The sequence below is a fragment of the Sander lucioperca genome, chromosome 7 (assembly GCF_008315115.2).
Source record: "Sander lucioperca isolate FBNREF2018 chromosome 7, SLUC_FBN_1.2, whole genome shotgun sequence".
Lineage (NCBI taxonomy): Eukaryota > Metazoa > Chordata > Actinopteri > Perciformes > Percidae > Sander > Sander lucioperca.
The window spans coordinates 42,750,769-42,777,673 of NC_050179.1; the positions used below are offsets into that span (position 1 = coordinate 42,750,769).

The 26,905-nt window shown below is 43.3% G+C and overlaps 1 protein-coding gene across 1 annotated transcript in view; it reads left to right on the forward strand.

Moving 5' to 3' along the window:
• Positions 1-7,225: 7,225 nt before the first annotated feature.
• Positions 7,226-26,905, forward strand: part of tango6 (transport and golgi organization 6 homolog (Drosophila)) — a 45,675-nt gene continuing 25,995 nt past the window's right edge. Inside the window, exons 1-11 of the mRNA XM_031297827.2 lie at positions 7,226-7,470; positions 8,506-9,164; positions 9,247-9,369; positions 10,000-10,159; positions 11,953-12,059; positions 13,379-13,541; positions 16,198-16,265; positions 18,023-18,135; positions 24,021-24,197; positions 24,501-24,627; positions 25,484-25,687. Coding sequence (XP_031153687.2) covers positions 7,419-7,470; positions 8,506-9,164; positions 9,247-9,369; positions 10,000-10,159; positions 11,953-12,059; positions 13,379-13,541; positions 16,198-16,265; positions 18,023-18,135; positions 24,021-24,197; positions 24,501-24,627; positions 25,484-25,687 — 1,953 coding nt within the window. The 5' untranslated portion in view covers positions 7,226-7,418. The remainder of the gene's footprint in view (positions 7,471-8,505; positions 9,165-9,246; positions 9,370-9,999; positions 10,160-11,952; positions 12,060-13,378; positions 13,542-16,197; positions 16,266-18,022; positions 18,136-24,020; positions 24,198-24,500; positions 24,628-25,483; positions 25,688-26,905) is intronic.

The window sequence follows — 26,905 nt, forward strand, 5'->3', positions numbered from 1 at the left end:
ATCCTCAACAGGGGGTCCTCAGAGTTAAAGCACGGGGGGCTTCCAAATTATTGTTAATTTGTGAAAATTGTTTTCTGGCCTATAGGTAATGTGGTCACTAAAGCCATCCACAGATACTGTTCATCCTAAGGATTCACTGTGGACAAAATAGTCACAACTTAGCAAAATGCCTGCATTGAACTATGGAACCAACTTTGAAATCTTAACTCAACCGTGTGCCATAAAAACAACATAGTAGCAATCCGAGCTCTCGTTAATTTGACAGCGTTTGATTCATGTCCTGGTATCTGAAAGACGGTAGTCTGGATGAACTCCCAAACTTTAGCACAAGGTTTCGGATAACCGACATTGAACACAAAAAATGCCTTGAAACAGACATCCACAGCAACCAAAAGACATGGTTGCTCCAAGGCTGCCCCATTTAAGGCCCTGACACACCAAGCCGACGGTCGGCAGTCGGTCCTAGTTGGGCCGACGGTCGGCAGTCGGTCCTAGTTGGGCCGACGGCCTAGTCTGTGCGGTGTTGTCCCGCCGGCGTCGGCGATTGTCGACCGTCGGCTGAATAGCCAATTCATCTGATTGACTGTTATGCTTGGAAACAAGAGTGAGAAAAACAAACTGTGACAAGCACACCAAAGGCTCCTTTCATTTTTCATCTCATCTAATCAGTCCAATACACATAGAGCTGTCAAAACTGGTCAAAGATTACGTTTGAATGTTCCTTCTAAAAACACACAGGTTCGAATGATTGGAATAACTATTTTTGCACATTATGTCCATAAGATGACAAACGTAGCCTACAATGAGATATACATAACTACTTGCTTAGGCATATTTATTCCAACAGTAATATGTATTTTAAAAGACCTCTACTAGACATTACAAAATAAACTATCGTTAATAAACTAATATCCTTTACCTTGATATTTAATATAAAGACCATAATAGACCTCTCTCTCTGCACCGCTAAACAATTACCCGCCTAGCAAGCAAGCTAGCTTACCAGCCAGCCGGCCATCCTTTTTATTAGTATAAATGTAACAACTTAATGTTTAATTCACACGCTCTTGTCAAATCATAGGAAAGCACATTGCTATCTTCAGATGAGTGACAGTTTACTTTGACTAATTTTAGGTAACCAGTGTATGATGAAGGCATGTTGGGTGGGTGAAATTAGCAAGCTAACGTTAGCTTACGAGCCAGCCGCCGCCGTTCGTTCGCTCTGCTCCCTTACTTCTTTGCCGAGAAAACGGATGACAGCCAGGGAGAGGCACAGTCCAGTCAGCCATCTCCCAGTACCGCTGTCTTCCCAGCGGGGAGTGAAGCAGAGTTTGTTCGGTTCTGCCGCTGCTAGAGCAAACGCTGTTTGTTGTGGGTATCATAGCAAAAGTATCTAGTTTCCCTTGTTGAATGATGAATAGATTACCGCCACCTGCTGGTATGGGGAGTTATTTCCTTGCACATAGGCGCAGAACGTACGTGGTACTTGGCCGTCGGCTGTGGTCTGTGCGGTGTGTTACAGTGCTAAGTTGAAGCTGAGTTTTTTATCATGTGTAGTCCTTAAATCAGACAAAGTACTTATTGTAGGTGATTTTAATATCCATGTTGACGTTGACAACGATAGCCTTAGTATTGCTTTCAACTCACTACTAGATTCAATTGGTTTTAGTCAGAGTGTGCATAAGGCCACTCACTGTTTTAACCACACCCTCGACCTAGTGCTGGCATATGGCATCGAAATTGAAGATTTGATAGTATTTCCCCAGAATCATTTATTATCAGACCACTTTTTAATAACTTTCGAATTCTTACTACCCGACTATACAAAATTAGATAAAAGCTTCTACACTAGATGCCTATCTGACAGTGCTATAGCTAAATTTAAGGAAGATATTCCAACAGCATTTAACGCAATGTCGTGCTTTAATATAACAGAGGACCTTTATGTTAACTTTAGTCCCTCCCAAATTGATAATTTTGTAGACAGTGCTACGGCCTGCCTACGGACGACTTTAGACTCTGTTGCTCCTCTCAAAAAGAAGATGATGAAGCAAAGGAAACTAGCACCTTGGTATAACTCCCAAACTTGCAAATTAAAACAAATCTTGCAAAAACTTGAAAGTAAATGGCGTTCCACCAAACTGGAAGAATCTCATTTAGATTGGCAAGACAGTCTGAAAACCTATAGGAAGGCCCACAGAAATGCCAGATCAGACTATTACTCATCACTAATAGAAGAAAATAAGAACAACCCAAGGTTTCTTTTCAGCACTGTAGCCAGGCTGACAAAGAGTCACAGCTCTATTGAGCCATCTATTCCTATAGCTCTGAGTAGTGACGACTTCATGAGCTTCTTTAATGATAAAATTATAACAATTAGAGATAAAATTCATCACCTTTTGCCCTCAATCCCTAACGGTTCACCTTTAAACGCAGGACTGCTAGAAAGAACGACAAGACCTGACATACTTAGACTGCTTTTATCCTATAAACCTTCAACAATTAATGTCAAAGGTCTCTTCAGCTAAGCCATCTACTTGTCTCTTAGACCCCATCCCAACGAGGCTACTTAAAGAAGCGTTACCCATGGTTAACACTTCATTACTAGATATGATCAATATGTCTTTATTAACAGGTCACGTACCGCAGTCATTTAAAGTAGCTGTGATAAAACCTCTTCTGAAAAAAACCCACCCTCGATCCTGATGTCTTAGCCAACTATAGACCAATATCTAACCTCCCCGTTCTCTACAAGATCCTTGAGAAGGTAGTCGCTAATCAGTTATGTGATTTTCTACATAGCAATAGTTTATTTGAGGACTTTCAGTCAGGATTTAGAATGCATCATAGCACAGAGACGGCACTGATGAAATTACTAACGACCTTCTAACTGCTTCAGACAAAGGACTTGTCTCCGTACTTGTCTTATTAGATCTTAGTGCTGCATTCGACACTATTGACCATACCATCCTCTTACAGAGACTGGAACATTTATACCCTGTTTACACGAAGGGAAGACGCAGATATTTTCCTGCGGTTTGGCCTCTCATTTACACGAAAACCCCGTTTTTATCACAGAAAACGATTATTTCTAAAAACTCCGGCCAAAGTGGAGATTTTGGAAAACTTTGTTTGCACGTTTGCATGTAAACTGAGACAAACGGAGGTTTAGGCAGCCGAGAGAGAGAAAGAGGAAGTGATTCGTTGCTGTTGTTGCTATTTTCGGGATTGTGATTGGCTAACATGGGCTTGAGCTTCTCGTTACAATGCCACCTACAGGTGTGGCATGCTCTTAACGACATTGACAGCATATATACACGGGTACATGTAAACGAACACTTTTCTGAAAATGTAGAGGTTCTAAATGTCCGTTTATGAAAATAGCCGGCCACGTGTAAATGTAGTCTTAGTTGGCATTAAAGGAATCGCACTAAGCTGGTTTAAGTCCTATTTCTCTGATCAATCTCAATTTGTTAATGGTAATGATAAATCTAAGTGCTTCTAATTGACTTTATTTTTTATTTTTATTTATACAAATCATTACAGTCAAATACAACACAAACTACACAGAACAAATGACATACAACATTACATCAGATACACAACAGACAGGGGTACAGCCACAGTCAAAATAGTCCTAGGTAGACAGGCTGGTAGGCAGAGAGAAAAAAAACAACAACCTTATTAATAAACCTTTGAGGTCACACACGACTCATATAGAACCAGAGTTCTTACGGCCTTAGTATTTTTTGAGTACTTAATTGAATTAACGCAATTTCTAAACTCAGTCATAAAACCAGAAAAGAATGGTTTTGTTATGCCTGCTGCTGCTGCTGCTGCTGCTGCTGCTGCTGCTGCTGCTGCTGCTGCTGCTGCTGCTGCTGCTGCTGCTGCTGCTGCTGCTGCTGCTGCTGCTGCTGCTGCTGCTGCTGCTGCTGCTGCTGCTGCTGCTGCTGCTGCTAGGTAGCCCTCTGTCTCTGCTCTCCCCCTCCCCTCTGTCTGTCCTTAATTGCAGGAGTGAAGTCTGGTGTGCGGGAGTCAGGGTTCCAGCTGCAGCTCATCTACACTAATCACCTCTGTTACAAATACCCGGTCAACCTACTACTCCTCGTCAGATCATAGTCAAGATGACATGTTAGTCTTGTTGTTGACTTTACATGTTTGTAGCTCGCTCTTGTATTTTTGCTCGCCCTGATTTGTTCTCTTTTTTTGCCACAGTTCTTGGAACCTGACTCCTGCTGCCACTTCACTACTGCCATCCACCATTCCTGCTCTCTACACTGGATCTCAGGATTATTGGACATGGACACTTGGACATTACGGTACCACTCCCGCTCTGTACCCTGGATCTGGAATCCATTGGATTTGGACTTTGCTTTTTCCCGGTTGCATTCCTGAGCTTGGACATTTGAAATAAACCTGTTAAACTTTGATTTGACTCTGCATTGTTGTCTACACTTGGGTTCAACTTTAGTTTCACACGTAACAGGGTTTAGAACCACTGAATTTGCTCCTATGGATGTGGTATTTAGCATATAGGGCTAAGGCTAAGGAAGACTCGTTCAGGAGTGGGGACAAAGACAGATTTAAAGAGTCAAAGTACAAATTTAGCAAGGCAGTGAAGGAGGCTAAACATCGGTACTCTGAGAAGCTCCAACGCCAGTTCTCAGCTAATGACTCTGCGACTGTCTGGAAAGGACTTAGGCAGATCACCAACTACAAGCCTAAAACCCCCCACTCCTTCAATGACCGACACCTAGCCAACGACCTGAACGAGTTCTACTGTCGATTTGAAAGACAAAAGGACAGTCCTGACACCATCCCCCACGACATCTCCCTACAGCTACAGCCACTGTGCATCACCTCCACCTCGGACCACAGGGTCCTGGGCCCCCCCACCAATGCCCTCCTTAAAGGTCCCCTCCACCTCCACCCCCCCTCCCACCTCAGTGACGACCCTCTCCATTCACGAGAGGGACGTCAACAGACTCTTTAGGAGACAGAATCCCAGGAAAGCTGCTGGACCGGATGCTGTCTCCCCATCCAGCTTGAAGCACTGCGCTGACCAGCTGTCTCCAGTGTTCACAGACATTTTTAACACCTCACTGGAGACATGTCACGTGCCAGCCTGCTTCAAGACCTCAACCATAATCCCAGTCCCCAAGAAGCCAAGGACCACAGGACTTAATGACTTCAGACCCGTCGCCCTGACCTCTGTGGTTATGAAGTCCTTTGAGCGCCTTGTGCTTTCACACCTCAAAGCCATCACCGACCCCCTGCAGTTTGCCTACAGAGCCAATAGGTCTGTAGATGATGCAGTCAACCTGGCCCTCCACTACATCCTCCGGCACCTGGACTCCGCAGGAACCTACGCCAGGATCCTGTTTGTGGACTTCAGCTCTGCCTTCAACACCATCATCCCGGCTCTGCTTCAAGAGAAACTCTCCCAGCTTGGTGTGCCTGACTCCACCTGCAGGTGGATCACTGACTTCCTGTCTGACAGGAAGCAGCATATGAAGCTGGGGAAACACGTCTCCGACTCACAGACCATCAGCACCGGATCCCCCCAGGGCTGCGTTCTTTCTCCTCTGCTCTTCTCCCTGTACACCAACAGCTGCACCTCCAGTCACCAGTCCGTCAAGCTTCTGAAGTTTGCGGACGACACCTCCCTCATCGGACTCATCTCTGATGGAGACGAGTCCGCCTACAGGTGGGAGGCTGACCACCTGGTGACCTGGTGCAAGCAAAACAACCTAGAGCTCAACGCTCTAAAGACAGTGGAGATGGTTGTGGACTTCAGAAAGAACCCAGCCTCACCTGCCCCCATCACCCTCTGTGGCTCCACAATCGACACTGTGGAGTCTTTCCGCTTCCTGGGAACTACCATCTCCCAGGACCTCAAGTGGGAGCTGAACATCAGCTCCCTCGTCAAGAAAGCACAACAGAGGATGTACTTCCTGCGGCAGCTGAAGAAATTCAACCTGCCAAAGACAATGATGGTGCACTTCTACACAGCCATCATTGAGTCCATCCTCACATCCTCCATCACCATCTGGTACGCTGCTGCCACTGCCAAGGACAAAGGCAGGCTGCAGCGTGTCATTCGGTCAGCTGAGAAGGTGATTGGCTGCAATCTGCCGCCGCTCCAGGACCTATACGCCACCAGGACTCTGAAGCGTGCTGGAAAGATTGTGGCTGACCCCTCCCACCCCGGACACAAGCTCTTTGAGCCACTCCCCTCTGGCAGGAGGCTGAGGTCCATCAGGACCAAAACCTCACGACACAAACAGTTTTTTCCCCTCCACCACTAGCCTTCTAAACAAGGCCCGGAATCCACCCTGACTCTCTCCACACCCCACCTCTGGCTCCTCATGCCACTGTACCTACTCTGCTGTAGTGTCCATTTTACTACTTATTACTTACTTATTTTACTATTTATTTAAATTTATTTTATCGTTATTAATACGTACTGTGTGTATATGTTTATACTTATATTGTTTATCTTTTTATCCTTCTTATATTTGTATGTGTGACATGCTCCAACAACACCATGACAAATTCCTCGTATGTGCAACGTACTTGGCAATAAAATCCCTTTCTGATTCTGATTTCTGATATAGAAATCAAAGATTTATAATGAAGTGTTTACCTTCATAGTCAGCTTCAAAGTCAAACATACCAAAGAAAACATCCATAAAGCAAAATGAAAAATCTGGGATTAATACTGTGTGAATGTATTTTAGGAACTCTGACCAGAATTTTACTGGGACAACTCCAAAAAAGATGTGACACGTTTTCATCAGTGCACTTTATTTATCACTTTATTAGTAACAAGGTATTTGAAAGGTACGGACCACATTTTCTTCCAAGGAATATTCTCTACTATACCATTCCAGTATGGAATAACATAGGGAATAGTAATGTCAGTCTGGAATAAAGCTCATTTTTCTATTAATACTGTGATTTTTCTACTGAGAAGCACAAACCACCTACAGTACTATCAGTTAATTTAATTAGAAGATGAGTAAGTGGTTGTGGGGGGAGTATTACCCTTTAACAACATTATAATCCAAGTGGGCATTGCACCAAAAACAATAGCATATTCCTTGACAGTTACGCTTATAATTGACTTCACTGGTCTCCGTCGAATACTATGGCGTCGCTGTGTCCATTTCCTTTACTGTCTATGGCGCAGGACCTGGCTCATCTCGAACAAGCCTACTTCAACGTCAGCAGCCAATGCGGTTTTTACGTGACGAGACGTGTTGACGTACAATTTCAGCGCCATTTTGAGATGTTTTTAGCATGTAGCTAGCGTTAGCACAGCCACAGCGTGACTAGCATAAACAGAAACAAGTGCTGAAAACGTATCCAGATTTCTACATGACTGTAAAGTTAGTTGTCTGTGTGATGGCGAGATGACTCTAGCTATAATCTCAGCGATAAATATCCTTACAAAACCTCTTGGTGGTAAGTAGATAACTTAGTTTGACAGCCCGAGGATATCGAAGGTAATTTAACTGGTGATAACGGTATACATTTAACGTTACTGACATAAGTTAGCATGATTTCGTATGGATAGCATTTTCGGTTCTATATGGACGGTAATTTAAAAAATGACAAGGAGCGTGAGCAGTTTAACGTTATTTCAAATAACGTAAGTGCTTCGTAGTAACTTTGCCCGTTTTAGGTTGTAATGTCAGGAGCATACATGTATTTAGTATAAGTTAACGTAGTTTTATCGGTCACTGTGTTCAGACAGCGGTGCCAAGTCCCCAAGTTATGGAATTTCAGCATTGTCAACTACCATTTGTCTATCCCCGATGGTGCGTGTTGCTGGTGGATAGTTTTACTGTACAAACAGTGTGATACAACTTGTCAGTAACACTGGAAATCAGGCTACATACAATCAACAATCCCAGGGTTTTCCCTGCCATTATAAGGTTTAGGTGCAGCACCCGATCCGTTTTGGGAACCACCTAAACCGAATTTAACTAAAATACTTTTCTCAGATCCAGTGATTGTTGTTGGACTTCTTTAGTTTTAAGTTTTGTCTTGAGACTTTATTTCCTTGTTTTTTTGCTTGCTTTTCCAACGTTGTAGACACAGATATGGAAATAATAACGGTCCAAAATTATGTGAAAAAGAGACGCAAAACTACCACAAAGGGACACAAACTGACTTCCAAGAGATGCCAAATGACCACAGAGACCAAAAACAACCCAAAAGAAAACAAAAATGACAAAAACAAAACACGACTACAAAGAGACACAAAAACCCACAAAGAGACAAAATCCCACAAAGATGCACAAAATATATGGGGAATTGCATTTGTTTTTTTTGTTATTGAAAAATGTAACATTTTCTTGAGGAAGGATGCCTAAACCCCCCGCCAAATCCACGCGCCTTAGTCTTCCACAAACCGAGGGAAAACGCCGCATAATCCTGTACAGAATTAGTCATACAAAACCCACAATGCGATGTTCTGTGTGTTATTGTCTGTAGAGGCGTCTGTGCAAGATGCTCAGTCCTCACCCCAAGAGGCTCTCCTGGCAGTGCTTCGGGCCAACACAGCCCTCCTCCGGGAGCAGCTTCAGAGTGAGAGCAGCTTCGAGGAGGTGAGGAGGCTGAGGGAGGAGGAGATGGCGGCGGCAGACTGGTTCTCCAGCGATACAGAAGACGCCACATGGCGCTTTGTCCAGGAGTGTCTCCTACTGCTCCTCACCTTGGCACGACACCTGTCCGTTGAACTCGAACGTTTCAAGCAGACCCCCGTTCCATCTGCAGCTAAACAACGCACCCCTGAGATGGCTCCACCTTTACCTCCTGATGTCCTCAGTGTCACCCAGCAGAAGACGCTGGTAGCAGCTCTTCAGTTTGTGGTTTCTCTGGGACTCTGCCCATACTTGGCCCCTGGAGTGGGAGTGTCGCTGGGTCGCAGGTCAGCATTTGGATCCATGGTGGAAAAACTTGTCCGCAGTGTGCCAGTGCCAGCAGTAGGATGCCGCCTTCTTACCACCACGAATGTCCTATTGCAGTTGGCGGAGCTGTCATCCCTCGCCACATTGGTTTACACACGGCATCTGGGGGATGTGATGGCAGCACTGTGCCAGCTTGGCTACCAGCCAAACCGGGCAGGGAGAAGCGGCACAGAAGAGGAGAAGGTAACGCATTCTGGAAATGATTTTGATGAAAATGCTTTTGATGCATGTCATCTATTTTTTCATCTTTTTCCAAACCTTTTAGATACAGGAGCTCAGTGCTGAGGAACGTCAAACTTGCAAGGAGGCCCTCGGAGGCCTTTTAAGAAAAGTCTACCAGCCAATCGTTATCAAGGAGCTGCTGATCCTCCAAGGTGGCCCCAAACAGGTGTGCATGTCTATGTTTGGTGTAGGATTATGGCGGGGATGGCTGGAATAATAAAAATAATAATAATAATACTGGACCAGTGCCAAAGATTGTTGTTCCCATCTGTCACTTAGACACAAAAACATAGGAAAATAGGGTCCAGGTTGAAAAAAACGGTAGTTACCCTTTAAAAGAATGGTCAGCAAAGACATTTAAAAAAGGTGCAACAGTTTCCATATAGATTTTTGCTCCATAGTACTACTGGTCTTCAAAGACTCAGGGCACCTTTTATTATTCAGCTGGCATGCCCACATTACCCATAACCAGTTGCTCACATTCAGTTCCCACTAAGTGCACCTTATTATTATAAGTGGAAGTGACAACAATTGTAACTTTACTGGGAAGTGAGTGAGCAGCAATATTTGATCCAAGGCCAGTTTTAGATGTTGTGTGACTGGCGTTTTTTCTAGTTTGATCTTGGTAAGCCTACGTGTTTGATTATCACATAACACTAAAGAGTTCCCCACTTTACGTGAACCAAAATAATAAAGAAAATCGTGTCAATATTTTTTTTAGATTTCCCAATTTAGGCGTTTGTAAGGCTTGCAGGTCTGTGAGGCCTCGTTTTATATGTGCTGTCCCTCCTTCCAGTCTGGTGCAGTGGGAAGCTCCAGCGGTTCCAGCAGCAGGGCAGCTCTGGGATCAGCTCCCACCTGGCTGAGGCGTCTGTGCGGTCAGCTGCTGTCTGAGCGCCTGATGCAGCCTAACGGTGTCCAGGCTGTAGTCAGAGCCATCTTGGAGGGAGGAACAGGTGAGAAGGAGGGGAGCCAGGTAATGAGGGAAGACGGAAAAAGTAGTCAGGAGCACAGTTTGACTGAAACTAGTAGAGATATTAATATCTACTCAATTGTAATGCATGTCAACCATTAAACCTGAACAGTAACAACACTAAAGCAAAACATCAGTGCTTAATTAGTTTCACTGATTAATCTGTCTCCATCACACTATGACTGTGTTTACATCCACATATTATTCAGTTTTTTGCCCTCACGCCAAAACGGACAATATTCCTACTAAGCTGTTTACACGGCTAATAAAAATGAATATTCCACTAAGGGTGTACTCACCACTTGGCCCAGTTGCCTTGAACCGTGCCAGAGCATGATTGTCCCCTCTTCCCAGCTGGCCTGCACTCACACTGCAATAAAACATTCAGGGCCAGAGCACGCTTACGTCATTACATTGCAGGACTCGCCGACTACAATTCCTGTTCATCTTAAACGTAAGAACCAGACCCAGGGCATATTTAGTGATCACACTGATGTGTACAGTGCCCGAGTCCAACCGAACCGTCCCTTGGCCAAACTCTTTAGTTAGTTTATTTCAATCGCTAAACAACTATCACTAATCACTAAACAATCAATCTTATTAAATGTATTGTTATTAATTTCTGTATGTTATATACATATTACATATTAACACATACGAGATGTATTACGTTTTAAGCGGGCCAGGGCACGGTTTAGCGTTCCGGGCACGGCGCGAAGCGATCATACCAGTCAAACGAAGCGCATTTTACCATTTTAACTGAACCAAGTGTGAGTGCCCTGATATTCCCGTTTACATGCAGCCATGAAAAACAGGACTTTTTCAAAGGTTTTCCAGCGGTGGTGGACCTGTTGGACCGTGCGAACACAGCTTTTCATTCCATCAAACACCTTCTTGAAAAGGTCGAGGTTGCAATGCTTGCGCATATCCAAAAACCTGTTGATGTCCAAGTCTGTCGTAATGTGTGACCTGAAATGTGGTCTCTTCTTATGGGCATGCATTTCTACCGCAGCCTTGCGTCGTTGGCTAGTTGGTTAGTGTACAACAACCATAAAAACGCATAGAGCTGACCGTAAGCTGTAAACAATAACTTATTTCACCAGTCAATTGCTGTTAAACGACTAAAACAACAACCAGTAGAGAGTTTAATTGAAAGCACCATTAGGTCCTGTCTGTGTTGTTTCTCCGACAGCGAAAGCCAAAAGAATGCTTCCAACAACCCGCTTCTAAAACCCAAAAAATATCGGCAGATCGACATAGCATCTTAATCGGAAAATGCTATATTTGGAAAAAGGCCTTATTCGGAATATCCAAACGGAATATGCGTTTTACATGACCCATATCAAATTCGGAATATTGTCAAATTCGGAATGATAGTGGACTATTAGTGTGCATGTAAACATACTTGTTTACATGCATACTCCTTTGGTTGTCCTCACCTTGTATACATCACTGACACAACGTACACCATAGTGTTCAGCCCTGTTGGTATCTGACTGATCATCCATCTGCTGTTTTTGAGACAAGGTGATGACAACTAGCTAGGACAAACAGGACAACTACTGACTATGAATATGCTGTTTACATGACCCGTATCAAATTTGGAAAATTGTCATATTCTGAATATTAGTGTGCATTTAATCGTACTCAGCGCTTGCCTCAATTATATAATTTTGCGTAATATTTTGTATGTACGTTTTTTTTCATGTTTTCATAGAGTGTACATTGAATGTACAGTATCCAAAACCTAACTGAAACGCTGGTTCTGTCCACTAGGGGGCGAGTCAGACTGGAGGAAATGTGATGGTGTGGCCAGGATCCTGGTGACCTGCCCGCAACAGTCTGCCTCAGCAGACACCTACTACAGACTAGTCTGTCATCAGGTCAGCTCAACACACACACACACACACACACACACACACACAAATGTGTGTGAGGTATAATGAGCCTAAAGCCATGAAGGTGGTTTTCTTTTAAACTGGCTAGGTCGCCATTGCAACTTATGCTACAGACCTAACCTGGGCCCTGTTTCAGAAAGCAGATTCAACAAACATTGAGCCTAACCCTGAACTCTGTGTTGATGAACCCTGAGATGGAAAACTCTGAGGCCCAATCTCCACACTCACAGACTTAGAGGGGCGTTCCCGCTAAGTCTGTGAGGGCTTAGGACTGTCCCACTGTCAACTTATCAAGTGCATTTGAGCCCTCTCTGAACACTTTCCGTAAGTCCGCATTTCTGCAGACTTTGCCTGAGGTGAATTACCCAAGTCATAGCGTTGTGACATTTAAACATGGTGGAAGTCCATAAAGAAAAAACACGAGCAGTCAGGCGATCAGATTGGTCAGCTAAACCCATTTGACAGTGTAAACAAAGTTAAGCAGTACATTTGTCACCTAAACTTACCATTGTAGACATCTATCACAATAATAATAATAATAATGACTTTATTCAGGACACAATGGAAGGTCCATAGTACAGTAAAAAATAGACAATATTTACAAAAATATAGCAATACATATATAGTACAATTCATCTCAATTACTAAAAGGTCAGCAACCTTCACCTGTGATCTACAAACAGGAGTGCCAAGGTCTCCACAGTCTAGATGTAAACCTGACCGAGCTAGTATCAGTGTGTGGGCTAAAGCTTGTAGATTCTGTTTTCTGAGACTGACATCCTACACATAGGTCAATAATAATAAATATATAAATAAGGTTTCTTATAATGGCGGAACAGCTAGGCACACCGACACGAACAAACATTTGGATAGCACTACACCACCTTGGTTGTTTAAGAAGCAGTCTCATGCCATCATTATACGCCACGTTCAGTCTCTACATGTTCCTTTTTCTGTAAGAACGCCACAAGTGGGCAGTATTATAGCGGTGTACAGTATGCTTTAAATAAAGCTACCTTCACATTAAAGCTATAGTGCGTAGTTTCCGCCGCCCCCATGAGGAATTCAAAGTAATGGCAACAAAACTGCTGGCGCGTCCACATGATGCAAGCCTTCTGTGACCGTGCACCGCGATAGGCTTAATTAGCTTTGTAGCAACTCATTTGGCAATGGCTTGAATGGTATGAACGTTAATTAATATCAAAAAGTTACACACAAAAGCTTTAACAGAGCCCATGCTCAATTTCCATGCGAGTTTGCATAAGAATTTGTTCATTTGAAGTGTATTTGTTGTTGTTGTCTAGATCCTTGACCTCCTGCACTTCAGGGACAAGCTGACGGCCCAGCAGTTTCAGCGTGTGGCCACCAGGGCGGTGCTCTTCACGGTGCAGGAGAAGCCCAGCTTTGCCCAGCAGTATTTGCTCACTCCTCTGCTCACACCTCTCCACCGCTGCACCACTGCTTCCAGTCAGTCACATAGCCATCATATCCATACGTTTAAAGTGGTGATAGAATGATTATATAGGGTATTTCACATTGTTCCTTAAGGTCTCCTAATAGGGTATGTAACATTGGTTGGGCTGAAAATTGCCCGAATGCTGTTTTATTAGGCCCTTAACTACCCTGTGAATATGGCTCTATTTGGAACAAGAGCTTTTCTTCCAAATACGGTATGCTCATGAATATTTAGATGAGCTGCGCGCTGATTGGTTTGAGCGAACCCCATAGAAACACACTGGAGACGAGACAGCAGGTCTCATATTTCAGACACTGCAAAGTTATACGTTGTTTGTCGGGCTATTTCGTTATTAAATTCACTTCTGATACGTTTTTATGCGAGAAATCAACTATATAAAGCTCAAATATGGGCCGTTTTATGAAAATTGATGGCTAATTGCAAATTTGGTAAGACGTGTCGGACTTTAGGAGCTCCACACAGTCTGACGAGAAAACGGCAACCTCACCCAGTGAAAGTCACCGTTTCTCGGCTACTGGACAACTGGAGCTCCGTGGAGCTCCGCGGAGCTGGCTGTCTGCCAGCTGTCGGCATAACTAGAGTATATTTAGTTTGCATTTCGTCACGCCACTTATATAACATCTGACCCAAGGTCTTATAAAGCTAACTATGGTGTCCGATTTCAATTTAATGCATTTTTGTGAACATTAGGGATTTCGTTAGCTGCTACTTCTCTGCTACTGTCCCCTCATCCTATGGGTAGCTAAAGATCGAGGCTAGCTGCAGGCCCTGGAGCTCCATCAGGGCCTCGGCATTTTGTAGTCCAGTAACCCAGAACCGGTGACTTTGCGCGGGTATGGAGCACCGTGGGCTTCCCTTCGTGACAGAGATCCAGCTAGATCACAGCGAGTCTATGAAGTAGGACACGCCGAGCGGCGAGGCAGCACCGGCCACTGTCACATAGCCTGCTGAGCTCCTGCTGAACTGCGACAAACAGTCGGACAAAATTTGCAATTAGCCATCAATTTTCGTAAAACGGCCCATATTTGACCTCTACATAGTTGATTTCTCGCATAAAAAAAGTCTCAGAAGTGAATTTAGTAATTAAATAGCGGACCTCTGGAGATCTGCATGACGTAGCTAGATTCAGAAGACTAAGCTGACCTCAGGTCAGTGGTGTATCCTATGCAAATGTTGGGGCGTGACAAAGACTAGGAGTTGAGATCCTGACGTCAGCATCCAGCTTTGTTGAGATTCGCCCGTTTTCAGCGGCAGTTTCAAAATGTGAGATTTGCTAAGGATAGGGGTATCAATGGGATTTTGAGCTTCTATGTATGTCTTATTTACCCACCGTCGTTATTCAACTATGACAAGGTAAAATCGGTTTTGCATTCTATCACCCCTTTAAAATGTTCAGTTAGTTGTAGTACAAATCAAAGAGGAGTTTTGAGGTCTTTAGTTCCAGAGACTAAAGTTGCACAACATCTTCCAGCTTTGGAAACTACTGTTTTAGTTAGATCTTTAATTTCTTTTAATATACATTGGGAAAAGCTCCTTCTTTGCAGTCGTCCTGTGGACATTTTCCTTTTTTCCTTTACAGAATTGCTTTACAGAAACATGGTTTATAGGCAATTATTTAGTTATTACATGCAATACATTTTCAAGAGAAATGGAGTCTGTCTACAAAAAAGATATTACATATTTTTACATGCTATACAGTAGGGCTGAACGATTTGGGGGGGTAAAAATCAAATTGCGATTTTTCTGCCAGATATTGCGATAGTGATTCCATTTGCGAAAAAAAAAAAAAAAAAAAAAAGAAGTATATCTTATGTTTAATATTCGCTGTGTAACAGATAAAACATGTCATGGAGCATTATAACATGAAACACTGCTCTATATTCTTATGCAGTGATGAGAACAAAGATATGAGTTGCCAGCAACAAGTGTGTTTTTCTTTTAATAAGCATGGACCATTGAACAGTCAAACAGAACATTTATCACTAAAGCTAAAGTTATAATAAAAAAAAAAACTTTTAAAAAACCCCACTTCCAATAAAAAATATCAGTACTTTCCTGTAAACTGACATGTCTGATATGCCTCAGTTTTATTCCAGCATTTATCTTGTAAGAAAAACATTAAATATAATAATAAAAAGAGGAATAAAAAAATGTTTCACCTTTCAAAAGGTACATTCTTTCAAATCGCGATTTCGATTTGAAAACGATTCATCGTTCAGCCCTACTATATAGGTCATGTATGCTCAAGACACAAGATGTGCAGGTTGTGTTTATATGAATTTTCTACCAGGAGAACAGACAGTAGTTGTTGTCCTGCTAGCTATCATCATCTTGTCTCAATAGACATTTTTCACGGCAGACATGTTGACATGTCATAGTAGGAAAAGCACAGGTGTATTCAAAACCATTAATGCTGGCTGCTTTCTACTTAGGAGAGGCCCTGGTGTTGTGCATGCTGACTCACTGAAACAGCTTACTGGGACACTTGATGGAATTGAGCCATCGTTAAGGTTATCAATTTCAGCTGTGCTTTTCTTACTATGACAAGTCAAAATGTCTGCTGTGAAAAAGGTCCATAACAGCAGACGGATGATCCGTCAGATACCAACAGGGCTGAACGCTGTGGTTCATATGTGTGTTTTCCAGATGAGGGGCTTTTCCAAGCTGCTGTGGAGGAGTGGGAGCTGACACGTTGTGTGAATGATGTATACAAGGTGAGGACACCCAAAGGCATCCACTAATCACTACATGGAGTATGTTTACATGCACCCTCATATCCGAATATGACAATATTCCGAATTTGATACGGGTCATGTAAACCGCATTTTCCGTTTGGATATTCCCAATAAGGCCTTTTTCCGAATATAGCATTTTCCGATTAAGACGTGCAATATGCTGGTATTATTTGGGTTTTGAAGCAGGTTTTTGGAAGCATTCTTTTGGCTTCCACTGTCGGAATTGTCGGAGAAACGACACAGACGGGACTTAATGGTGCTTTCAATTGAACTCTAGTGGTTCTTCTTTTTGTCGTTTAACAGCAATTGACTAGTGAAATAAGTTATTGTTATTACATTTGAAATAAATAATTTAAATTTGACAATATGGCCTTAGCAATAAACAAGCTTTTTCGTTTTGTGCTCTTTTGTTTTTTAAAGTATCGGTTCAGGCACGGTTTAGGCACCGGTACCGTTTTAATAGTATCGGAAAATACCCAAACAATACTCAACTCTAGTTTGCATGTAAACGGGAATATTAGTGGAATATTCATTTTCATTAGCCATGTACACAGCTTAGTTGGAATATTGTCTTATTGGAATAAGGGCATAAAAAGGAGTAATATGTGCATGTAAACATAGTTAATGATGCAGATCAAATTCATTGTAATGACCATAGGTCATACAGTAATCTTAATTAAGGTGTTATGGACTTTGTGTAGTCGAAGAGACCATATACCAAGAGAATGTACCCACGATGTCTCAGTTTCCTTGACAGTACCTTATGTATACTGGAGGAAAATGTTCATGAGTATCTAATGACATTTTTGTATAGTGACATTTAGTGATATTTCCTAAAATATGAAAGAATCCGATCCATGCTCACTGCTCTGCATGGTGTCATTTTTAAATAATAAAACTGTAGCTGAATGATATTCATTGAATTCTTTAAAAATACAGTAAGTTGATCATAATTCCCTGATGACATGAGTCTGTTACAAGCGATTGAATGTAAATGGACTGCGTTTATAGTATTTAACAATTCATAGTATTTAATTGTTGTACGGCCTTGAGGACTTTTTGTAAACAAGACCGGTGTTTGCATTAACAAACTAAATGAACTTGTCTGAATAATAATGGTTATGTTGATGCAGATGTTAGTGTTTATTAGGTTTTGGCGTAGTATACGTACGTAGTAACACTGACTACGTTTACATTTTGTGATTTGTGCCCATATCCAAAAACCTGTTGATATCCAAGTCTTTGATAATGTTTAAAAGTAGCTGTGTTTCTCCTTCTTATCGGGTCTGCAGCCCTGCAAACTGTTGGCTGGTTGGTTTGTGTACAGCAACCATAGCAACGCACAGAGCTGACCATAAGCCGTAAACGGGCAAGAGGCCGTAAACTGGCAGTAAAAACCCAGATTGAGACGCATATTCCGAATGCGCTGCATACATGTCCAAAGAATGCCTCTAAAACCTGAATAATACTGGAATATCCCACATGTCTTAATCGGGAAATGCTATATTCGGAAAAAGACCTTATTCGGAATATCCCACTGGAATATGCTGTTTACATGACCTGTATCGAATTCGGAATACTGTCATATTCTGAATAATAGTGGAATATTGGTGTGCATGTAAACATACTCACTGATGTTCCCTGCTAACACTGTATTTTTTTTTGTTGTAATTAATGCTTTATGCCTCTCACAGTGTTGGTTGGTTCTTTGCTCTTGTGTCTCTTGTTGCTGTCAGATCTGGGTGGTTGGAAACAGTCCGTCAGCTTCTCTTCTCAAAGCCCTAGAACAAGTTCTTCCTGTTATCTTCACACTCTTCTGTTTCACCAAGCAGAATGTGTCCCATCTACGGTAAGGTTTTCTGTGTTATTAGCTGAAATTTTCATGTACAAGTATCTCAAAAATAACTAAAACATCCTTAACTTTACAAACTAAGTGTTGGAGCCATCCAAGAAGGACTGTACCATGTTTTAGCCCATTAACTACAAATATACGATACTATATATAAATATACTATAATACTATGTATATTTTGACTGTTTTCGGCACTTTCTAGATTGGTTTTCCAACTTTCAGACACTCATTAGTGTTTTTTTTGGAATTCAAGTTTTTTTATTGAATTTTTCAAAGGCATTTTACATACACAAATGTCATGGAAGTAGACTTCATCTTTTTAGTTCAGTGAAAATAAACAGATAAATAGTATAAACATGTTACAGAAGAAGTATTACAGAAAAATATGTATTTATACATATAAACACATATACACATACACTTTAGTTAGACAGTCAATAGTGTTAATTTATTTCAATACAGTATGACCTTACTGCAGCGCTGTGGAGATAGGTCTGGTAATGCAAGACTAATTCAGACTCAATCCCACACACTGCCCCAAATACTCACTAAAGCATCGATGTGGATTAATCTGGTGCTGGAAACATCCATCCATCCATCCATCCATCTTCGTCCTCTTATCCGGGGTCGGGTTGCGGGGGCAGCAGCTCCAGCAGGGTACCCCAAACTTTCCTTTCCCGAGCCACAATATCCAGCTCCGACTGGGGGATCCCGAGGCGTTCCCAGGCCAGGTTGGAGATATAATCCCTCCACCTAGTCCTGGGTCTTCCCCGAGGCCTCCTCCCAGCTGGACATGCCTGGAACACCTCCCTAGGGAGGCGCCTAGGGGGCATCCTTACCAGATGCCCGAACCACCTCAACTGGCTCCTTTCGACGCAAAGGAGCAGCGGCTCTACTCCGAGGACTCATTCCCTACCTGGAGTAGGCACTCCATCGGTTTCCAGCTGAGAACCATGGCCTCAGATTTAGAGGTGCTGATCCACATCCCAGCCGCTTCACACTCGGCTGCGAACCGATCCAGTGAGTGCTGAAGGTCACAGGCCGATGATGCCATCAGGACCACATCATCTGCAAAAAGCAGCGATGAGATCCCCAGCCCACCGAACTGCAACCCCTCCTAGGGGTGCACGATTTAGAAAAGATGTGATATTGCGATATCGATAATGAATACTGCGATATCGATATTAATTTTATTTAATTTTTAAACATATGTAAATTTACCAAAGTTATGGGAAAATGCATCAAAATAGATTCATAACAAATAAAACACGTTTTCTTACAACACAAGGTTTATTTCAACTGACAGTCATATTGGACTGGTACAACATGTGTCTACAGAACAGGACATGTTTTACTGGTTGTGCAGTATAAAATAAATGAATAAAGAGCATGTCTGTAGAACAGGGGCCTGTTTCACAAAACCAAGATAAGGGATTAAGTCTGCTCCCGACCAGGCTAACAGCCAGGATTTATTTAATCCTGGAGCCTTTTCTGATCACCCAGCAGTAGTTTTACCCTATTGTTATCAGCCTGGATTAAAATACAACCGGTGCATATTGCTGTTCATTTAAGTACTGTTATTATTTAAAGTTGTGACCATTATTTTTTTAAATAATTATTCATGTGACAGTCATTGTTACTGTTATATTGCTGTATGAAGACTGCTTATGTTCATATTGTTGTTTGATGAATATATTATGGCAGTTGTTGAGATAATTAGAAAAGGCTGATAAAATTTCAAATGTTTTAAATGAAGTCTGTTACTAAGGGCAATACATACAATGCTGTACATTTCTATAGTTGACCAATGCACCTTGAATTATTTTAGTTGATACATTTTTTTTTTAAATTCTTTAACAATAGGGATCATGTTTGTTCCGCTTCCATGTGCATTGTATTTGGCATTCTTAGCACACAATTTGTGCTGTCCAGTAAACTGGGACTATAATTTGGGAGGATTGTACAATTTAAAGAAAATAAAAAAAATGAACTACTGCTCTTAACTGAAACCATTCAGTGAGCCACTGTCATTTGCAAAAACGAACAGTTGTACACTTTGCATTAAAAGCGAGCAGTGGAAGTTAATATGACTTAGGACATTTATATTTTAGCCCATGAGAAAGAGGGAGGAACAGAGTGAAAGATATTTACGCATCATATTCTAGCATTGTAGAAAATTGATGTTCATGGTAAATTTCCTGAGTAACATTATCTTCTGCTTACTTTTAAGGCAAAGAGTACAACTGTTAATTTGTGCAAATGATTAGTAGCCTAATCCTTGAATGGAATGATTATGACGGCTTAAATTCAGAGCAGTGGTCAGTTAATGTATATATTTAGGCTACTTACGCATTCAGTCAGTCTGATATCGTCTGCTACGCTTTCTCTCGCTGTTTTATTACAGCGGCCGCATTTCTTTTCTTTTTATACAAATAATGTGTTTCACGTGATCATACTTCCACAAGAAGCTGCTGCTCACTCTGTATAAAGTATGTACAATGCATATTCTCCATTTTGGCATCAGTAAATCTGTGATCGACCTCACGGTCTTTTGAGGAGAGCCATGGACGCGCATCTACCTGAATTACTTCAGCCTGGCTCAACCTAGTCGCTCCTCCTCAGCCTGGCTTGGCCTTCGTGAAACGCACCAAGCCAGGATGCACAGATTAGATTAGGTCAAGCCTCGCTTTATCAGTTATCCTGGATTTATATATTCTGCTTTTGTGAAACAGGCCCCTGGACATGTACTGGTTGTATGTACACTTCAGTATAAAAAACAATGCAATGCAACATCTGTTGGCTTAAAGTATTTCCAAGCTACCGAGGAGGCATTACTTTTGGCCACTAAAGTTTCCTCTTCAATCTCTGTTATTTTGTCATCTCCCTGAGCAACACTCATTTTCTTACTTTTGTGTTCTTTTTTTTGCTCCACTGGCTCCCTTCGCTCTCTATTTAGGTCCTTTCTTTTCTTTCGCTTTGTTTTGTTGTCTGTATCTATTTCTTCACTGATTTATGGTTCTGCGGAGGCTCCACGCAGCTTGTGTGTGTGTGTGTGTGTGTGTGTGTATGTGTATGGGTGTGGGTGTGGGTATTGGTGTGTGGTAGAGCGAGGGAGAAGTGAGAGAGTGACGGCGATTATCTTCAGAGTGAGTAGCGGCTCTTGAGTTATAGTGAGAGAAACAAAGTGTCTTCCCTGTTCTTTCTGACCACGGTGGGAAATCTGGAGCAGGAAAAGTCAACCCTCTCCTTGATTTCAGGTTGTTTATGGAGAAGGAGAACCAGGAAATGAGTTGGGGGAAATGCAATGCTACCAAGTGATGTGTATTTTTCGAGAGGTGCATCAAAGAGTATAGACGTAACAAGAGGCGAAACTCAATAGAAAGTTGTGCTGCAGCTTACAATGGAACATTCTATTGAGTGCAGCTCCGCCATCTTGGACTGAATGCAACACAAAGTTCGAGATTCGCCTCTTGTTACTTCTATACTCTTTGGGTGTCGGGCGGGATGCAACGCTTCACAAATAAAACAAAATATCGCATAATTATCGCGAGACTTTTAGTATAATATCGCACAACGTGATATCGCGATAACGATATTTAGTCGATATATCTTGCACCCCTAACTCCTCCCCACCCTACGTCTCAATATCCTGTACATAAATATTACAAACTGGATTGGTGACAAAGCGCAGCCCTGTTGGAGGCCAATCCTCACCTGAAACAAGTCCGACTTACTGCTGAGAACCCGGACGCAGCTCTCGCTTTTGGTTATACAGAGCTTGGATGGCCCTGAGAAGGGACCTCCTCACCCCATCCTCCCGCAGTATCTCCCGGGGGACCCGGTCATACGCCTTCTCCAGATCCACAAAACACATGTAGACCGGATGGGCATACTCCCAGGCTCCCTCCAGGATCCTTGCGAGAGTAAAGAGCTGGTCCGTTGTTCCACGACCAGGATGGAATCCACATTGTTCCTCTTCAACCCTCCTTTCCAGCACCTTGGAGTAGACTTTACGAGGGAAGTGTGATACCCCTGTAATTAGCACACGCCCTCTGGTCCCCCTTTTTGAACAGGGGAACCGCCACCCCGGTCTGCCACTCCTTTGGCACTGTCCCAGACCTCCACGCAATGTTGAAGAGGCATGTCAAACAAGACAGCCCCTCCACAACCAGAGCTTTCAGCATTTCTGGACAGATCTCATCAATCCCGGGGCCTTGCCACTGTGGAATTGTTTGACTACCTCAGTGACTTCCACCAGGGAAATTGACGACAATCCCCCATCATCCTCCAGCTCTGCCTCTACCATAGAGGGCCTATTATTAGTTGGATTTAGGAGTTCCTCAAAGTGCTCCTTCCACCGCCCTATTACTTCCTCAGTTGAGGTCAACAGCATCTCATCCTTACTGTACACAGCTTGGATGCTTCCAGAAGCATCGTGGTGCCAACCGAAAGTCTATCTCCATGTCTTCTCGAAACTTCTCCCACACCCGCTGCTTTGCCTCTTTCACGGCAGAGGCTGTAGCTCTTCGGGCCCTTCGGTACCCTGCAACTGCCTCTGGAGTCCTCTGGGATAACATATCCGGGAAAGACTCTTTCTTCAGTCGGGCAGCTTCCCTGACCACCGGTGTCCACCACGGTGTTCATGGGTTACCGCCCCTTGAGGCACCTTAGACCCTAAGACACAGCTCTCCACCGCAGCTTCAGCAATGGAGACTTTGAACATTGTCCACTCGGGGATGCATGAAAAGCTCCACTGGAGGTGTGAGTTGAAAGTCTGTCGGACAGGGGCCTCCTCCAGACGTTCCCAATTTACCCGCACTACTCGTTTGGGCTTACCAGGTCTGTCCAGAGTCTTCCCCCACCCCCTGACCCAATCCCCACCAGATGGTGATCGGTTGACAGCTCCGCCCCTCTCTTCACCCGATTGTCCAAAACATACGGCCTCAGATCAGATGAAACGATTATAAAATCGATCATTGACCTAGGGTGCTCTGGTACCAAGTACACTTATTAGCATCCCTATGTTCGAACATGGTGTTTGTTATAGACAATCCATGACTAGCACAGTCCAACAACGAACAACCACTCTGGTTTAGATCAGGGAAGCCGTTCCTCCCAATTACGCTTCTCCATGTGTCTCCATCATCGCCCACGTGCGCCTTGAAGTCCCCCACCAGAACTATGGAGTCCCCCACTGGAGCCCCATGCAGGACTCCATTCAAGGTCTCCAAGAAGGCCGAATACTCCAAACTTTTTTTGCTGGCGTAGGGAGGCGACCCTCTCGTTCACCGGGGTAAACTCCAACGTAGCGGCGCTCAGCCGGGGGCTCCATGGCAAACCCGGCCACCAGACGCTTGCTGACGAGCCCTCCATCTGGGCCTGGCTCCAGACGGGGGCCCCGGGCTTCCTCCGGGCAGGGTAACTCTACCTCTTCCTCGTTTACTCATAGGGTTTTTTAACCATTCTTTGTCCGGCCCCTCACCTGAGACCACTTTGCCATGGGAGACCCTACCAGGAGCACCAAGCTCCAGACAACACAGCCCTCAGGTTCATAGGGACACACAAACCTCTCCACCACGATAAGGTGATGGTTCCCGGAGAGGTGCTGGAAATAGTCTCCAACAAATTCACTATTTTCTCCTGTTTGAGTAATATTTGGTTAAAACTACAGTATACAATATGAATGAGCACGAAAACGGACACTGTTTTCACCATGAATGATTACTTATATTAAGCCTCTAGCCAAAAGGCTGTCTGGCAGGAAATCAGTTAAAGAAGTGTACTTTGGAAAATAGTCAGCAAAAATGTAAAGGTATACATGAATCGTAGTAAATCTGCTCTAAAGTAAGAAAACAAATGAGCTGTATGAATGTGCTTAACAGCGCCCCCTGTCAGGAGATTTTGCTGTGGTACCTGAGCCACACTGAGACGCTTGCAGCCCTGTCAGCACTGAGGCAGCTTGCAGGTCTGCAGGGAGACGAGAACGAGGTGGCAGCAGACTTCCACTTCTCCCCGGGCAGTGATGGAGGAGCCAGACTCAGCTCCAGAGAGAGCTGCAGGTAACTGACACTCAGAAAAGCGCGTGGTTTTTGTGAATCTATGTATGTGTAATGGACATGCTCTGATCTTTGTGAAAGAGCACTGTCTTAACTGTATATTGTGTTGTTAAGAAAGGACACTCGGGACAAAACATGATGCATAACGCAGAATAGGATAGTTCCTTTTTAACACGTCTTGGGCCAATCGGCAACAGTTAAAGAGACACACTTTATCTCATTCCACTGCGATGATGACTGTTAGTATAACTTGCCTCTCTACATTCCTCCAGTGTCTTCCATCACTTCTCTCTTTTTGTCTCCCAGTGAAGAGGACGATGCTCTGTATGAGAAGCTGTCAGGAGAGCAGTGGAGGCTGGAGTGTCTGATGCAGCTGCTGGCTGAACTCAAAGACTCTGACCTGCCCGGAGACTTCTTCCTGGACCTGCTGCAGGTAAGGTGTACACTAGTCTCACATTGCCAGACCTATCTCCACAGTGCTGTGGAGTAAGGTAAGATTTATTCCAGGATAAGAGGGGAAAAAAACCACTCTGGGTTGTTTGCATTTCTTTAAACCAATCCCAATCGTCTTGGACAGCGCTATACTCCGGACACAGCGACGGTGGCTCTGCAAAATAGTCTCGGGAAGGAACTTTTTCTGCTAGAACATTTGCACCCAGCAAAAGACGACTCTACATACAACATAAAATGAAGTTAGCTATTCACACAATACAGTAACGTGAGCTTTTAAAAGTAGCTGGGTGGTTAAACGTTATTTACTTAAAGCAGTATATCGCCGTGTGTACTTCTTCCACAGCAATTCAGCCAATCGGCCCCAAAACATCCAAGTTAGAGAGTAAATGCTGTAAACTTATTCTTTGTAAATCTTTACAATCATTCCCCGAAAGAACCAAGCAGGCCTGCCGTGTTGCACGATCCAAATTTTCTTGAGAACTTGCCATTTTCAGCATGTAGCCTAGCTTGCCAGCTTAAAGTTAGCGAAGGGATTTTGAGAACGTCAACACACAGAGAGCGGAAGGTGAGGGACGTGTGGGTGAGCCATGCGCCGGATGCCAGGCAATTATCCTGTAAAACGTGATTCAGTCTAGTGTAACAAATACTCCCCATTGTGTTTAGTTCTGCTAAGACTGTGGCGTAGATGTTTATGTAGAACTCGGTGGTAATTTTGAGGTTGTAGTGTGTGTGTAAATTGTATTTTATTGTACAGTGTTTCAGTGCTTTATTCTTTCCACATGATAGGAGAAGGTAACCTCAATTGACAGTCCATCATTTACTTGCTTCTCTTGCAGGAGCTGGCCAGCTGGGCAGCTGCAGCAGACGACGAGAAGAAAGATGAACAGGAGTTGGACGTGTCAGCCATGACACTCCTGGAGGTGGAGCAGCAGCTGCTGGGCCCAGCTGCGAGGCAAGGCCAGAGACTCTCTTTGCTTCAGGTGTTGGCTGTGATGGTCGAGTCTGTGCAGCATACTGTGCTGCTGAGAAAAACCTCACAGGTGAGTGGAGAGATATGCACCCAGCAAGGAGCAGCAATGCTAAAATATTATTGTATTGTTTTTCGCAGCTAGTTACAGTTGTCTGGTTAAAATCACAACATTATTTTGACAGAGTTTTGACGCAATGCGAACCTTGTTTACAAGTTTTGTTAGTTATGGTCACACATATTTGACTGTAGAAAAAAGTAAGACTGGAAGTAAACGGTGAAGAAGACCTAACAACAATATACTGTAGATGACTTGGCTTGTTTTTGTAGAACTGCACCATGTACAGTACTTGCAGGCAACTGGCCTGGTTGCAACAGCCTTTGTGCCCTAAATTCATGTTTTGTGGTTGTTTTGTTACATCATTTAATGACAGATGCAGGGCATATTGCACTTTTATGTTGAAACTGCTCTTAGAGGAAAATTTGAGTGTCACGTCCTACCTTCTGTTAGGTATTAGTTCATCCTCCTGGGATTGCATCTCTCTGTCTACTGCATTTTTCAAATTCAAATGGGTCTATGTTCCTGTGGGAGTGTTTGTAATGGAAGCAGGCCACGTTGAGTCATGCTGCCACACAAAAATAGCCTAATTGCTTCATTTCTAGTAGGGGTGATGTTAATAGCTTTACAGAGGATGTTGGCTGTCTAGCTGGCTGCTATTTTAGGACCAACAAGCATTCCCTAGATTAAGAAATGATCTGATAAACTGGCCTCACATCACTGGATGATGTCTTATTTTTAGATGTCTTACCTTTAGAGGACTGAATGTTTTCTGGGAATTTTCAGAAAAGCTTTGAAAAAGCGTCTTAGTACTTCCTGTGAAATTTAGCCCTAGTTTTTATTAGGGGTCCAAGCCCGAGGCTGTAGGAACCGCGGTAGCGAAGCTTGCGGTTCACACAGCAGGGCTGTGGAACCCTATTGTTTTTCTAGAGATTCTTATTTTTCCGTTGATAAAATTCCTGCTACAGCCTAAACCATACATGGTGTGGGGGGGGCATTTTCAGGACTGGTCCAGAACCCTGCAGGGACCTCAGGCGCAACAATTGACCCACTTCCACCACTATGTGGCGCTATAGCAGAAAAAAACGCATTTGGCCCTATAACTCCCAAACCGTACATCTCACATTCAAAAACACATATATCCTTGTGTTCCTTGGATCCAACTAAATCTCCTGATATAGGCTGATATAATTCTTGTTTGCCATGACCCTCTGAAGTTCCCCCACCCTTTTT